This window comes from Taudactylus pleione, unplaced genomic scaffold (assembly GCF_031769625.1).
Source record: "Taudactylus pleione unplaced genomic scaffold, aTauple2 ptg000043l, whole genome shotgun sequence".
In the NCBI taxonomy this organism is placed as follows: Eukaryota; Metazoa; Chordata; class Amphibia; order Anura; family Myobatrachidae; genus Taudactylus; species Taudactylus pleione.
Genome location: NW_028284445.1, coordinates 15,900,366 through 15,917,792, shown reverse-complemented (window position 1 = coordinate 15,917,792; position 17,427 = coordinate 15,900,366). Strand labels below are relative to the sequence as shown.

Genomic DNA, 17,427 nt, shown 5'->3' with positions numbered 1-17,427 from the left:
ATAATTGGTTACTTAAAACATGTGCAAACTACTGTTCCTGCATGTATGATGGGCCTGTTCCCCTTGATGAATAGGCCCATAAGTGAGATGTGACCGGTACGTTACAAAGGTGGGCATGCTGTAAATTAATGAATACAGCCATTAAAAAAACACAAATTAAAGGAATTTGTGTGTATTGCTCAGAAATCATTGTATACAGCCTATTTCCTGAGTTGGACAAACCATTGATTAATTATCCCACACTGCATCGTCTTCCCCTATCACAACAACATTCTAAAAACTCTGATACACCCTGGGGCAAGGTAAATAATTAATTTATCATGCCGCTAAAGCTCTTCCTGCTCTTGTCGCTGACTATCTTGGCAAGTCTCATGACGTGTCAGCTTAGTTCTGATGTCATGTGCTACATCATGCCTCCAAATGCATCAGATCTCAAAAATATCACAAGATCTCATCCACAGACACTTCTACTGATAGTACACATACCAGCAGGTACTTGTGCCAATAGGTTAAATAAGATAAACCACCTTTTTAAATACAAGCTGCTGTAATATCTTCTCCATACAACTGTATGAAGGTGGCGATATCAGTACATGGATACTGTGGGTAACTGCCTTAAGGGTTTGGTATGGGATGCTGGCGCTCGGGATCCCGGCGGTCGAATCCCGATGCCCGCATCCCGGCCAAGTTAGAATGCAGACGCCCCCAAGTAAGTAAGCCTCACCTAACCCCCCTACCCCCCTGGAACCTAACCTTCTCCCTAGCCACAGTACTTGCTTTGGGGATTCCGGCGGTCGGGAAGCCGGCATTCTGACTGCCGGAATCCCAGCAATAGACATTTGACCGCATCCCCTGAATTAGGGGTCTAAGCCTTGGATGGAGATAAAGTGAATGGAGATACAGTACCAGCCAACCAGCTCCTGTCATTTTTCAAACACAGCCTGTAACATGGCAGGTAGGACCTGATTGGTTGTTACTATATCCCTGTTCACTTTATATCCATCCAAGGCTTAGTAAATAGACCTGTTGACGTTCGACATAAGTATCAAATTGCGCTGGATCTAGCGCATTTGGCACTCATCTACTGATAACACATCTCCCCCAATGTAACAATCCCATCGCTGACATTCCAAAACTCTGATACAATGTAACAATCGCATCACTAACATTCCTGCATCCTAAAAGCAGCGCAGCGACGTCACTCAGACGCAAGGCTCGTGCGCGTCGACGCCGGAACTCTCAGTCGCTGGTTGGCACCGCTCGGGTGACGTTTGGCTGGCAGCGTCCGCTCTGTTTTTCCGGGTTTACTGTTTCCTCGGCAAGGAGGGCAGGATGAAGGAGGAGGACGAGCTGGAGCGGTAGGAGCCTTCCCTAATTCATACTGCTCATTGTGTATAAATGGCTCTCAGGCTTTGCACCAGGGTCCATCGCCAGTAACTATTCCTGTGTGTGGATATATAGGTTAGTCGGGGGAGTCTTGTTACTCTCAGCAGCAAGATGCTGCTCGTCAGTTCTAGGTCTGTGGCTTTATGTATGCAGCATGCAGCCTTTTTGCTGTGTAACCAGCATATAGCTTCCTGCATCTACATGATCAGTTTCTCAGTAGTATGAATAGATCTTTTTACAGTTACATTTATATAAATGTAACTGTTTCTCCAAAACATATGGATGTGCAGACCAAGATGGCAGCATTTGTTTGGGCACAACTTTTGCATATGGCAGGAGCTGGGAATCCGAGGCAATCTCTGCTAAAGTGTATGTTCAGTGCATCCCTGCATGGTTATACGTGCACAAGCTAAACCAAAAGTTTTTTGCAGGATGACAATATTTAAATAAAACCGAGGAGTGTAAAATATGTATTAAAGGGAAGGGGGTTCCATTCTTGGTGGAGAGCCACATTGCATTTTCCTAACTGTCTAAAACAACTTGATGGGTTGTCAGCAATTTCCTAAATGATGCACCCGAGTCAGTTTGTGCTGGCAGTGCCCCAGGTTTGCCAGTTCTGGCTCAAGGGTACTTGCTGAGCCTAAACATCAAACTCCTATTCAGCTCTGGAACTGCTCCAGACTGCTGATCTGGTCACATTTCATAAGCTCCAGCTCAAGGGCAATTACATTTACTTTTTAACTGAGCTCCAGTTTAGTGTCCTTATTTACCATAGGCTTGATTCAATTCAAGTATATTTTGACCTAATATGCTACCGGTTTTAATTGGATATAAATATCAGCATAGTTTTTTTGTTTAAAAATTTTAATTTAGTTGAAGCTGAGCACCAACTTAAAGCACTAGGGGCCTCATTCAGAGGCAGTCGGAGGATGCAAGCGGTCGCTCAGAAACTGGGCGGCCACTTGAATCCTGACCGCCCGCCTCTGTTGCGGTCGTTAGGCTGTGGGTTAACACCCACAGCTCTAACGACCGCTCCGGTGATGGTCAGAGACCATCGCGACCATCGGGGCTTACGACGAGACCCTAGGGTAGGGTCTCCCTTGTCGTAAACCCCGGAGAGCTTCTGGCTCTGTCTGAGCCGGAAGCTCTCCACTGACATCACGATGTCCCATGGGAACGCCTCTGTTTGGGCTGCCACCCCCCCGGCCCGCCTTCCAAACGGGGCAAGCTGACAATCAACATCGACAGCTCGCCCCCTTTGGATCGAGACCGCGCCGGCGCCGTTGTGCGCATGCTCTGTGGGGGGCCATCGACCCGGTCCGAGCGCATCGGCGCTAACGACCGGGTCTGAATGACCCCCTAGATGTTTAGCCCTGTTCCATGCTGATTATGGCTCCTCTCCAGCACTATGGCCAGCTGCATGCGGGTTATGGCTCCTCTCCAGCACCTGTGCCAGCTGCATGCAGGTTCTGGAGCATAGAGTAATTAAAAAAAATGTAACTGATCAGCTCTGAGCTCATTTTACAGGTAAGCGTATTTTGCCCAATGCAACAAAAGCATTTCAACCCACGAGAGTGACGCACATGATAAAGTTAGTCCCAATGTCTTCTTGATTTATTTGTAGACCGGCTGAGCCAAATAGACTACACCTGTGATGTGTGTTTAGAAAATGAAAGCTAACATCCGATTGGTTTCTGTGGGTTACTGCACGGGTGTATTACTGTTCAGCGTTATATAAATGACCACATGGTGTTGATCTCAGCGGACACAACAAGATCACGGGTGCAAGTAGTTACATCAGTCATTGCACACACCTTTCCAATTGCATGTTCATAATTCTTTGTAATTCCTAGTAACAAGTAGTCCACTAAAATTCTCCATAGGGTACCTCCATGCTCAAAAGGAACATCAAGCAAGTGCTGGTTAGAATATTGTAGCAGACCATGATACCCTAGACCAGGGATGGGGAGCTTCCTGCCCGGGGGCCTTATAAGTCCCTCGGTATCATTTGGTCTGGCCCTTAGAGCTTTTCCTACTAGCCTCATTTGGCTAGCAGGGTGCCTAGAATGGCACACTGCAGCCAGAATGTATGCAGCAGTGCCACCTGGAGCATCCTTAGGATGCTTCAGACGGTCACACCACTGCCTTTACAGCTCCCCGGAACATCCTCAGGAAGTTCCGGGCTTTGCTGTAATCACCGGCAATTGTGGCCCCACCCCCATGTAATGTCACACGGAGAGGGCAGGGCCTAAACCAGGTCCACAAATAATGTATATATATCAAAATGGCCCTCGGCAGAAAAAAGGTTCCCCACCCCTGCCCTAGACCCTTTACATATTCAGGTCTTAAAGTGCATGTATTACGTTTCATGTTCTGAGAATCCTAATCCAGCTGTATGTGTGAATGACCTAGATACAGCTCAGAGTCTCTAACCTGCCTCCTCCATTGTTTCTTCTGGCTCCATCCTATCTGGAAGTGGTGGAACCAGTGGTGGTTGTAGTGATCCAGCCTAGTGGCCAAAGTTTGATCAAAGATTAGGAATAGCCTTTGCCTTCAGTGGACTGTCAGGTCCTGCTGTGTCTAGCATTCCTTGCATATGATAAACATAAGAATAAGGTTTTTACTTTCATGGGGGGATCAGTGGAGTATAAATGAAGGGGCAATGTGTAGTCATAATAGCTGTTTAGTATAGAGCACATTAAAGAAGTTACTATTTGTGTGCTAGCAGTTTTATCGCTGCTTTACTGAAAGCTCTTAATATCAAGAGTGGGTGCAGCTGTGCCAGGCATCTTCCTAATTTCTGAATGCAAAGTCTTACTTTCTTTCAGTAGTGACCCAGTTTTTGTAAAGCAGTTTGGTCCCAGAGGGCAGTTACCCTCATGTTCCCCACACCAGCTCTTATGTTCTTCTTCCTGAATATTACAGCCAGAAGACCATATAGACATTCATGTCTTAAGCCGCGTATCCACTTGTCGATTAAAATGAGCGATTTAACGATATTGTTATCGTTCAATCGCTGATTAATCCTGCATGAATATGTTGCCTGTATATGCTGGTCAATCTGCCGGTAACGACAGATTGTCCATGTTCAAGGATGAGGGAGGGTGCCTATACTGAACGACATATCGTTCAGTGTAGACACTACAGGGGAAGAGGAACGACTGTACGATTACAATGTTGTAATCATACTGTTGTTCCACTATCTGCTAGTGGATACGCACCTTTAAGTAATTGATATGTGGTAATGATCTTATAGGGCGCACCTAATGGAACTGTATATGTTAAAAACTAGGACCAATGCTGTCAACAGATGTTCTATCGTATACTAATATGCGTATATATATATATATATATATATGTATGTATGTAGATGGATAGAATGTGTACAAATGAAAATAGCGTTTATTAAAACATGATGTAGCAATTCAATCCAAATAAAATATAACTTATAGCAATGAGTATATACAATGTGCATCAAGATAAATGGCAGCACAAATTGATACCATAAAATAACAATTAATCCATAAAGTCACACAGTGTCTATAGTTTAAGACCAGCGTATTTCAAAATCACTGCTTAACAGATGGTTAGGAGACCTGTAGTTCCTAAGCAGTCTTCTCAAGGTTATCTTTGTAAAAAACTGGAAAATAACATCCGGCACTATTTGTCAAGTATTAGGTCCACTTTTTTCTTCCCTGGTCAATATTCCAAATGCCGTCTGTATTTATTATATATGACCTGGAACAAGTCCAGGCAAAAATGCAGTATTTTAATCACCGGACAGTTAGATAGTAACGCTGGGTTCCTTATTCTGATGTCCTAATTAAGGTATTGTATATGCATAGGAATGCAAGGTGAGATTGGTGTGGTTAGGGTGCGCGCACCTCCTACCTTTGGCTTGTCAGCTTCGCTTGCAGGTGGTGAGTTCCAGCTTGGCATGTTCCCTGCCTTGCGTGAACTCGTTAATCTGAGGTGTCCGTGTCTTCCGCCTGAATCACTGTCCCTGACGAAGCCCACCTGGGAGAAACGCATAGGACGCATGCACTAACTACAGATTCACACGCTCTGACAGCGCCAGCCTACATCGCAACAGGTGACCTGGACCCGTGGTAAGAGCTCTACCAGGGGGGACCCACACCTGCTGCCCGCATCGCCGGTGCCTGATTGGTACCACACACGGAGGGAGGCGGAAGACACGGACCCCTCAGGTCAACGAGTTCACGCAAGGCAGGGAACACGCCAAGCTGGAACTCACCACTTGCAAGCGAAGCTGACAAGCCAAAGGTAGGAGGTGCGCGCACCCTAACCACACCAATCTCACCTTGCATTCCTATGCATATACAATACCTTAATTAGGACATCAGAATAAGGAACCCAGCGTTACTATCTGACTGTCCGGCGATTAAAATACAGCATTTTTGCCTGGACCTGTTCCAGGTCATATATAATAAATACAGACGGCATTTGGAATATTGACCAGGGAAGAAAAAAGTGGACCTAATACTTGACAAATAGTGCCGGATGTTATTTTCCAGTTTTTTACAAAGATAACCTTGAGAAGACTGCTTAGGAACTACAGGTCTCCTAACCATCTGTTAAGCAGTGATTTTGAAATACGCTGGTCGTAAACTATAGACACTGTGTGACTTTATGGATTAATTGTTATTTTATGGTATCAATTTGTGCTGCCATTTATCTTGATGCACATTGTATATACTCATTGCTATAAGTTATATTTTATTTGGATTGAATCGCTACATCATGTTTTAATAAATGCTATTTTCATTTGTATACATTATATCCATATATATTAGGGATGTGCAGGCTCGGATAGGTTCGAGTTTGCACGTGGAGTTCGGATTTTTCCCTCCAAAAAAACGGAACTCAGAACGAGGCAAAACGTCATCTTACATGGACGAACATCATCATTCCTGGTCTTTTGTCCAGGAATGATGATGTTCGTCCATGTAAGATGACGTTTTGCCTCGTTCTGAGTTCCGTTTTTTTGGAGGGAAAAATCCGAACTCCACGTGCAAACTCGAACCTATCCGAGCCTGCACATCCCTAATATATATATATATATATATATATATATATATATACACACACACACATATTAGTATACGATAGAACATCTGTTGACAGCATTGGTCCTAGATTTTAACATATAGAGTTCCATTAGGTGTGCCCTATAAGATCATATCCACATTTCAATTACTTATTCTGGTGACCTTGGAAGGGGTCACTCTGATCTGTGGCAGCCCTAAGGATTTATAATACAATTTTTATATCACTCCCTGTCAAAATAGCGTGGATTTCACCCTACTACGATACGCACCTTTAGACTGTTCCAATCTTTTTGTCTATTTAAAGGTGCGTATCCACTCAGCGTCTTTGAAACGAGTGCACGATTACGACATTGTAATCATGCAGTCGATTCACAGTCTGTGATGTGCCTACACTGAACGTTCAGTCGTTCAGTGTAGGCACATCAATCATCCCCGAAAATGGGCAACCTGATGGCGTAGTCAGGTTGACCAGCATGTTCGGGCGATGATGGATGGCAAACACGACCAGGGGGCGCACGCATCGCTGGTTGTTTTTGACATTAAACTGCCAGATTTGTGCCCGATTTTCAAACGATTGAACAATAATGACGTCGTTATCGTTCAATCGCCTGGTAAAATCAGATAGGAGAGACGCACCTTTACTGTTGATTTTGGGTTTTCCCTTTTTTGTGTATATATTTTTATTGTATATAAAATGTATGCGAAGGAAAAGGCCATTCTCTAATTATGTGAAAAAAACAAATTATTCCAAAAAGAAGCCTGGTGTGCGGAATGGGCGTGCAGGGCCTGGTGCGCAGAGTGGGCACACAGTAGAGCGATTTTTGGCTACTGCATATGCTCCAAAGGCACACACTGTATGCGCACAGCGATGGGTTTGAGACGGTGGATGCAGTGTGGATTTATTCGCAAAGTGAGTGACAGGTAGTCAGCGTTTGGGGGAGGTCACGGGAGGAAGGCTACAAAAATGCAGACGTGTTGGGACGGTTTTCGACATCTTATGTGAGATGGATAATCTGAGACAGCATGGGGGTTACTCGGAGGTGCGATGTGTGACTGATGTTTCCTTTTTTATATGGAAGCAGCAGATGTGAGACACTGACAGTGGCCATCAGTCATTAGCATATTTTTGCAAGCCCGCTGCGTATGGGTTCGCAGCAGCGATGGGCGTTGCATGCACCTCTCAATCAAGAACTCCATCATTTCACAAGTCCCTACTAAATAGGCAGAATATTGGTAAAGCTGCCATTACAGTGTAGGAACCATTCACACTACAGGTAGAGGTCTAGCTCTAGAGCATGTAGGTCATTCATACAGACGTGTCCTCCGTCATTGCTGTTAGTCACGTTACACAGTCCTTCTAGTGGCGCCTAGTCCCGTGCGAGTTTACTAATGCAGAGCATCTTTTCGTATGTCTTTTTCGCCGCAAATGCGTCTTATTTGCAATGCTAATAAGATGCACCAGCAGACTTTGCTGATTAGTATGATATGTGGCAGGTATATATTTTTGCTGTATTTGCATATGAAATGCTACATCAGTGTCAGCGGCTGATTCCCACGCCATGTTCCGTTGTGGTGATTTTACAGACTCTGCCGCACACAGAACACATGCCACATATCATATTAATCAGTGTAGTCTGCGTGTGCATCTTATTCGCATCGCATTAGGAATAAGATGCATCTGCGGTGAAAAAGACACTAGCCGTATCGCAACATAACGTGACTCATAATGCACTGAGGATAGCCCAGGTAGGACATATCTGCATATAAAACACTTCTCAGGTTCTGAGAAGCCTAAACAGAGGTGTCTGCTTGAAATATGTGGTTCTGCATAATTCAGCTAGTAGGGTTCTAGCTGTCATTTTTCTGTTTCACAAACAGTTTTCCAAACTCCGGCATTACAGTCCACGTTTTAAGGATCTCCATGGCCGAGCATCGGTGACTTAATTAGTACATCAGTCAATTTGATTTAACCATCTGGACTCAAGCATGGATATCCTTAAAACCTGGACTGCAAAAGTTATGCCTATGAGACTATATGCCCTTTTTTCTGACTTGTACGCATCTGTGCAGCACTCTGCCCCAACCCCAGTGCAATGTCAGCGCGAGCAGCCGGCATCACGATAATCAGCCGTTACACCTACCACTTGGCTAGGTGCAGGTGACGCGACTGACGTTGGCGTGCATTGCTGGTACGCACCAGATAGGAATTCTACCCCCATCTGAATAATGATATTTTATAGCCCATGTGTTATGTTGCACATGTTCTGCTGTTTTAGGTTGCAATGGTTTGTTAGTGCTCTTGATCTTTTGAGAGGAAATGTCTCATTTTCGTTTGTTGCTGCAATGCTGGATGGTCAATGGGCACGATTCTATTCTACGCGTTGTGAATAGCGCCAGGAGTGAGCTCCCGGAGCTATTCAATACACCGCGCTGCTAAGCTCGACTAAGGATTTCTTCTTGCACCCCTCCGGGGATGCGAGTAGAAATCCGACACAAGTCCAGGCGCAATGCTGTTTTCTGCCCTTAGCACTGGGAAAACAGCATCGCGCGGGGAAGTTTAGTCGGAGAATGCCCGCTCTCGCACCTAAACACCCTGTTTAAGGCGCAAGAACGAGCCTTCCCCGACCTAACTTCGCGCAGAATTGAATAGCGCCGGGAGCTGATTCCCGGTGCTATTCACATCGCATAGAATAGAATCGTGCCCAATGTGGTAAGAAGAGCAGATTGTCTTGGGCTTGACTTGTTGATCATTTATGGACAATAACCATTAAAATAAAACTGCTACGCAATTAGTCTTTTTAAACAAACATTAAACTTAAAAAGCAAATTGATCCAGTATGGAATGCCCTTCTAATAACATGAACAACATTACTGTGTATTCATGTGATGACCAAATTTAAAATAATTAAAATGTTAGTGTTCTCTTGAAAAGTGGTATAGCATACCAGCGATGCTAATGTATTAACAATAGTGGAATGGCAGTGCCCGGTGAGTTACTTTTGGTAAGCAGGCCTGGTGCTGCAGGGTGTATAGAAGGTGAGGCCTGAAGTCTACAAGCAGTGATTGTGGAAGGAGATCTTTTCTACAGAAGCAGACTTCCAGCCATCTCATTGAAGGACATTGCTCCCAGCTACTTTAGGAAGCTTTAGAGAAAATGGCAGAAGAATATATTCTGAAATATTTCAAGTTGTGTTATGACATGGAACATTATTCATAACATAACACATAATCTTTTATTAAAAGCTCGGATATGTAAGGCAAATTCTGTGTTAGGCTTAATGGGTTCTTTAAATAGCTGTCCATTCCAAAAGCCTTTCTATAGCACTAAACAGGAAGCTTGGTGTCCATAGTAAAATTTACTTCCTCTCCAGTCCTCTCGTACCCCCAACAAGTCATGTTTTGAGGCTTTCTGTTGGTGTAAATAGATGGAATAGTATTTGACCCAGCAAAATCGATTAATTTACCTGTGGATTATTAGAGAAATCCTGAAGACATGACCTGTTGGACCTACTAGAGGACTGGATTTGAAAGCTCCTGCCCTAAAGAACCTCAGGACCTCGAAAATAGTTATCACTAGTTTGAGTTCCATATAAGTTTCTCTCACCATTTAAGCTGCGGTCACCGTTTGATAGACACAGAAAAAACAATAGCGTGCCTTTGACTACATATCAAATGAAAATACAGTAATGGTTACTGACTTTAGATGCAAATTTCTATTAAAGTCGGCAACCCATACTTGCCGACATTTGGGCTGCGCACTGGGGGGTGGGGCGTGCTCTACAAAGCTGTGATTACCGGCATTGTGAAACGGGTGGTGCTGGGATGACCTGATTCAAGATGAATTGCGTCATCTGCCTCCCAGACAGGCACATGGTGGGTGACTTGCCCACTCTTCCGGGCATCTGGAAATTCTACACAATTTTCTGGAGCCTCCCAGGTGATCTGGGAGAGTAGGCAAGTATGGCCCAACCAATTCAACATTTGCTTTCATTATCTAAATTGCTCCAGACCATTAGAAATTTTTCTTTTTTTTATTGGTTGTTATGGGTTATTGCAAGTTTGCACTTAAATGCACTGCTAGTATGTAACACTCAGACCTCTCAAGTTCTCGAAAGTTATTGCAATGTTTACATATCTGTGGATGTTATTAAACAAGTCAAATTTGTATTTTAGATATAGTGGTCCATGACCTTGGGGAGCATGGGATAAGCAATCATTCTGTCTAGCTTTTCTTATCTATTCCATTCTGTATGTCCACATTATGATGAGCTAAAACTCCCAACCAGGACAGCTGGGAAACACAATCTTCTTTACAGCGCTGGGATTTGATTGAACAGCAGTGTGCACTGATAAAACTGACAGAATGATAGCTGCCATCATCTCTCTTCAAAGTTGCATCAACTTCTGAGTAACTTTCTACAGATTGTTCTCACAGCTTGTGTCCATCAGAAACTGCTACTTTGCCTCTTCTGTTTCTCTCTGTAATTGGAATGTGACTTTTTTTTTTTCATATAGAAAAGCAGTAGAAGAACTTCTCAAAGAAGCAAAACGAGGAAAAGACCGTGCGGAGACTATGGGACCAATGGGCTGGTATATATTCCTTCTTTTTCATTATAATTATATTTGACCTTTATAATCTAAAATTTACATCTCAATGGAAAAGTCCAATTATTTTGTTTTATTTATTTTCAATGTATTCTAGGTAGGTGTTGCAAAGGGAAAGCATATCCCAATCTTTGCAAAACGGATACTACAAAAACATAAACCTAACTGTACTCTGCCTCTGGGAGCTAAACGGCTTATGCAGAACATTGCCCCTTCCCAAAAATTATCATGGGTTTATTAACAGGACACCCAAGGCCAGGATAGTTATATATAATGTAATATAACAAATATGCTGGCACTCACAGTCTCAGAATAGTGGTTCATTCTAGCACCCTGCACCTGTCACAACCGTGCAGTTCCTCTTTCCTGCCTGGGGTGTCACTCTCTGCTCTGGTACTTCTAGCACACTGAGCTGATGCAACAAACTTCTGATATACAGACCAGCGTGTGCTAGATGCACTAGAGCAGAGAGCGCCACCCCAGGCAAGAAAGAGGAACTACACTACAGAAGACAGCTGCCCCAGGTGCTCAGTACTTATGTAGTGTACAAGTCCAAGAAAAAAACGGCACTCCATATTAATAAAAAGCAAATATTATATAAAATTACCACTGTTTCAAGGTTCCATCTGCCTGTTTGTCAGGTCTAAGAGCATGAAACGAAAAAGAGGGAAATTGGGTTGCAGTTCTCTGGACCAGAGTACCATGGCTACATTACAGGAGTAGAGCTGTAGAGAAACCATCAAATGATGTAGACTCTGATTCTATATTTCTAGCAGTTGCACCAAGATGCTTAATTATAACTGCATATCTATTACCTACCAATCTCCTTACTGCAAATGTAATCTTGTCTCTTCTCATGAACTGGGAGTAAATATGGGCAAATTCCATTTTTGTCCCATCATTTGGAAGACCCCCCCCCCCCCTTAATCACTGTGCTGGGACATTCGTTGTTGGGGGAGGCAAGTGGCGGAATGATGTGGTCATACAGCATGCGATCCTGCACATCTGGGTCCCTTATGGGGGACACTCTGGACCTCATTCAGAGCCGGACGCTATTTGCGCTCGTTCAGAAAAAGGGGCCGGATATTTAAATAGAGCGCTCGCTCTTTGCGGTCTGTTGACGCCTCTATGTCTGAGCGAGCGAACAAAATATGCGCTTGCTATTTTGTAAAAACGCCCCCTGGCCGTTCGCATCAAACGTCATCTCCGCTATTTATTAGATTAATCGAGTACATCGAAAGGCGTCTGAACTGCTCGCAGTGCTTGTGGTTGGATTTTCCTACCGCAATCATGCGAACAGTTCTGGCTAAGAGACAACCAAGTGACATGGTCGATGACGCTGCTTTGTTAATTATGCACACCCTTAAAACGCCCGTTTTGACCGTTTGGCACGCCTGCGTGCGGATCTCCACTCCCCATTTTCAAGCACCTTCCCCTGTTACCACCCACAAACGCCTTATCCTGTCACTCAAATTAGCAGGCACTCGCTAATTTGCGAACACACGATTTCTGACCGCAATGACTGGTTGGTGCATGCGCATTACGACCCATACGCATGCGCAGATGTGCGAAAATTGCTCGGAGCGAGCGGCCGCTTACGAGCGGCTCTGAATCAGGCCCTCTGTTTCTTAAATGGTATTATCGAAACAGAAAAAGCAGGTTCGCTGAGAAGATGCCACATCTATCTAGGTAAGGGGAAAGGTGCTGGACCTTTCACTCTGGCAGAGGGTGAACTTATTATTAATATCTGCAGTCTATCAATTTCCTGAGAACTAGTGACATCACTGATGAATTGCCTGACATATATTCAGGTGCTGCTTCCTAGGGGATTGATTGAGTCTACATTCTCAGGAGCTTTCGTCTTGCCCCCAGCATAGCTTCCTCCACTGTACAATAAACCATATTAAATTAACTGAGCAGGACGGAGCATAGACAGGTATCCTAATGAAGCATACAAGCAGTACATTTGTAAATATGTCACTTTACTGAAGCCAGTGTGAGCCGGTCTGTGCTCACAGCAGCTATGATACACACATCAGTGGGCTATACAGACAAATGAGGAAAGCAGTATCATCCATGCCAGCTGTGCCTTCACATTATACAGTACAGTTACACCTGTCTGGTCAGGTGCCACACTCACTACATTCCCATCCCCCTACATAAGTGTCTCCCTGCTGCAACAGTTCCCTTTGACAGTCTTCATTTGATCAAGGCTTCAATAGCGAGTTCTGCTTGTCATGTCAGATGGGTGGGCTTCTCCCCCCCGCCCCAGTACCTAAACATAACCTTTCCCTCCCCGCATTATAACCCCCCCCCCTTAGTGCCTAACCCTAACGCTAAACCCCCCTCAACAGTAGAGTAGTACTAATACAGTGGGAACCCATTGACACTGGTGGTGGCGGCTCTTCAACTGGGATCTATTACCATTAGGGGTTGGTGCGGGGGGGATACTGCTGGGGATCTCTTATCATGCAGGAGGGGGGGAGGGGGTCATTTCCACTGGGATGGGAGGGTGGAAAGTGATTTTACAATAGAAGTCTATGGACAACCCTTGAGTATATGTTTTTAAATAACATTTATTAATATGTTTCAAACCTACATTTTACACTTAAATTAAAATATGACTATTTCTGACTTTTTTGGGGGGAAACAAAGTGTCAGTTAAGTGTTCAATATATTACATCATTCAATTTATATACGGCCACCACACAGAGTTGTGGATTCTTATTTGCAGAATAATTCATGTGTATACCTTTTGCTGGTCTTATTTCACTTTGATTCTAGTATATTTTCTTTCCATCTAAGTAATTTTCAAGTTGTCCAATATGCCTTTATAAAAGTTAATAGAGCTTATTCAAAATTGTCAGGCACGTAGTCAGTACATCGCATCGCTTATAAATATCGGGCAAAAGTCTAGTGCGAGCCGAGCCCTTACACACTAAAGAATCAGTATCAAGTATAACTCAATTATAGAGCAGACATACCTGCCTCTATCCATGATCCATTAAAACAAATCTTTCTGCAATAAATGATAGAATTAAGGTTTATTTGAGCTTGAATTTAACCCACTGCAGAACGTGTCACTGAGCATTATTCTCAGAACAGACACTAGGTGGCGCACTAGGCAAGCCCAACACTGCATAATCTGTAAAATGTGGGTGCCCTGCAGCCAAACATTTTTGTTTGTTTTTTTACATTCTGTTGCGTGAATCTTTCTTGCAGGATGAAGTGTCCAGTCGCCAGCACTAACAAGAGATTTCTGATCAATACCATTAAAAACACCCTGCCCCCTGACCCTGAGAAACGCAGCAGGAGAACGCATGACGAAAAGGATACCGAGGATCACAGTAGGGAAAGGACTTATTCGAGGAAACACAGTTCACATCCCTATAAGAGGAGCGATGACTCCAGAAGGGATGAGAAGAAATCCCCATCTTCAAGCAAGAGCACAAGACAGACTCGATCCAACAGCAGCCGCGAGAAAAGATAGCCAAGGAGAGACTTCAAGCAATACGGCTTATACTGTTAACTATTTATTTGCAATACACAGGGTTTTGGTGATCAGACACCTCTGACCCCTAAACCTGGCGATGACTGCTACATGTTTTTAAACCATTCCACCGCTATCATTGTTTGTACACAGCGATGGATGATTATTATTATTATAATACAATGGCTCTTTGGTCAGTAACCCAAGGCTATGGGTTATAGAGGGGCCCAGAATACAACGTACAGGCATGACCTTGGCAAAAAGGATTCTACTCCAATGAACCTGGGGAAGATGATATTGCTATTTATACAAAACACTTAGCGTATGAGGCTTGTAGTGTATATAGTATAATTCCCTTAGAGTGAGGGGCTTGTTTTTTCATGGAAAATTATCATGGTCATGCATATAAAAGCTATATGGGTGGGGTCCAAGGCTTTAAGGCCCCCATACATCAGCAATTGATTGTAGCAATCATGCAATTTGCAATCGATTGTGTAAAAAAATCTTTCCCTTTTTCAGTCGATTGCAGAATTGCACGATTGCTGCAATCAATTGCTGATGTATGGGGGCCTTTAGTCGCTGTTCTATAGTATTATATCTTCCATGTAATGTCAGTGGAATGGTTTAAATTCTCTCTCTAGGGGAAGCTCTGGAAAGTGATAAACTACCAGCCACTCAGCTCCTAGCTGTTATGTTACAGGTTGTGTTTGAAAAATGACAGTTGGGAGCTGAGTGGCAGGTAGTTTATCACTTTACGATTTATCACAATTCCAGAGCTTAGTACATGAGCCCCTCTGAGAGCACCTCTTACTACTCCCCGTTTTTTCTTTTAGAACAATTTTACTTGACGGAGTTCTAAGTTAAATAGCTCCTCGCCGTGATTTTTCCCTGTATGTACTTTCCTACTGGCATACGGTAATTAAAACTTTTGTGAAAAGCGATTTGTGTTTCTCAGTCACTGTTATTTAGCACAATGATGAACGGACAACATTATGACTATAACATCTGTGTCACAGTTTACTTTTAAATAGCAGCTGTAAAATCCGTAAATATAACCCACCCCCATCTGCTCATATTTTTGATCTTCTCCAGCTTGGTGTAGTCGGCACTAACGCCAATATAGACTTTCTCTCTCGGTTGGTAAAATATGTTGCCACCATTTTAGTTTGCCCCTAACACCCTTCATACATCAGTGTGAAAAATGATTCCTGTAGTGGAATTTAAACCTGCTTGCATTTGGCAGATGGCACAGCAGTGGGGTAGGCATGTACACATATATAAGATTGCTATATGTAAGAATATACAGTATGTAAATATATTACCACACTTTGTTTTTAAAATTTATACCGTAACATCAGATTTGTCAAATGCTATAAATATGTAGAAATATATTTCTGCAATTTATAATCTGATCATTAAAGTTCACACGTCACCTTTTACACGTTGCAGATAGCTGACCTTGTGGGCTGACTTAATATGAACACAAATGCTGCCTGTCATTTCACTGGGAACCAGTAACTACACTGAGATATGACGGCAGGACAATACAATAGCTTGGATACCGCTGCATGACTAAATCTTTGTCAGATAAAATGGATACTTGTGTACTTTACGGACTCATTGCAGAGAGAACCCAAGTGTCCTACACTCATTATTATTATCCATCATGGTAATGTCTAAATTCCCTTCACGGAGAGGACCCTGACATCATCAGCCAGTGTCCAGTGTCATTCCCAGTGTCCAGCGTCATTCCCTGCCATCCAAGTGGGCATAGAGGGGGAATATAACCTTGTAGCAAGCCACCAATGCCAAAGTGTGGCGAGCGCAGCGGGCCCGCGAGGGGACAACTTTCTTCTTTTGGTGGGGACAACTTTCGGTACTTGTGTACGTAAAGTACACAATACCGTTTAAATCATTCATTGGGCTCTCTCTGCAATGAGTCCATAAAGTACACAAGTACCTAAAAATGTTACCGGGAATCATAGAAATAATTTTTTTGTTGCAGACCTCTGATACTCCAAACATAATTGTACATAGATCATTATGTAATTACAGTAAAACGAAGCTACACCCTCTGCCCTAACAGGAATTAGGCTATTCGTTATAACCATTGGTTATGATAGTACAGTAATAAGTGTCTCCCTGCTGTTCTATGACTAATCTGGAAGCCATGTTTCCATAGTGGGGAGAGAGCCCCAGTGTGTCTAGTTCCCAAGGCACTACTACTTATGTTGCAGTATGTTTTGCATGCTCAGATTTGAGATTAGGTGTTCTTGACATATGAAATTATGTATTTTAACACGTTTGTATTAAAAGTCGAAAGGAAAAGATTTTTTTTCAGTTTGGGGTAAACAAAGTTTTTAAACAAAATTCCCTCTTTTTATCCTCATTTTTCATCTACTAATCTGTGTGTTTCAAGTTTTGAAGTGGGTGGGGGCGTAGAGAAAATTGTAGCCAATCAGATCACCAGAATGCCCACAGCAGCACAGATTATATTGGGAGCTGAATGTACTGATCTTGAGGAAGTCGTTGACCTGTCTACTTGTGGCTACAGACACTAGGTAATTATTCACCAATTACAGCTGGGGGAGTCTCAATAGGTAGAATCCCTAGAGACAGGCAGATGAATTATATCAAAATATATATATATATTATGTGTGTATGTGTGTGTATATATATATATATATATATATATATATATATGTATATATATAATCAAGTGCACTCACCAGGGCTTTGTTAATCAACTGTTTATTTTAATCCATAAGACAATTCTGACATTTTGGTCTCAGCAGAGACATTTTTCGAGACCAGACATCCACTCCACAACCAGAACTAAAATGAACGGTTGATTTACAAGGCACTCGATTTTTTTCT

At 43.1% G+C, this 17,427-nt stretch overlaps 1 protein-coding gene across 1 annotated transcript; it reads left to right on the top strand.

The window, feature by feature from the left end:
* Window positions 1-1,199: 1,199 nt before the first annotated feature.
* POLR1D (RNA polymerase I and III subunit D) lies at window positions 1,200-15,491 on the top strand. Its single transcript, XM_088460163.1, has 3 exons — window positions 1,200-1,358; window positions 10,971-11,045; window positions 14,283-15,491. Exons 1-3 carry the CDS (start codon window positions 1,333-1,335, stop codon window positions 14,548-14,550), a joined length of 369 nt encoding a protein of 122 aa, XP_088316289.1. The 5' UTR covers window positions 1,200-1,332; the 3' UTR covers window positions 14,551-15,491.
* Window positions 15,492-17,427: the final 1,936 nt, after the last annotated feature.

Bases quoted from the DNA above. Each gene is read 5' to 3' on its own strand.
- POLR1D (XM_088460163.1), top strand. From the start codon at position 1,333: ATGAAGGAGGAGGACGAGCTGGAGCG. The intron at 1,359-10,970 runs GTAGGAGCCTTC...TTTTTCATATAG, and splicing joins GAGGAGGACGAGCTGGAGCG to AAAAGCAGTAGAAGAACTTC. The intron at 11,046-14,282 runs GTATATATTCCT...TCTTTCTTGCAG, and splicing joins ACTATGGGACCAATGGGCTG to GATGAAGTGTCCAGTCGCCA.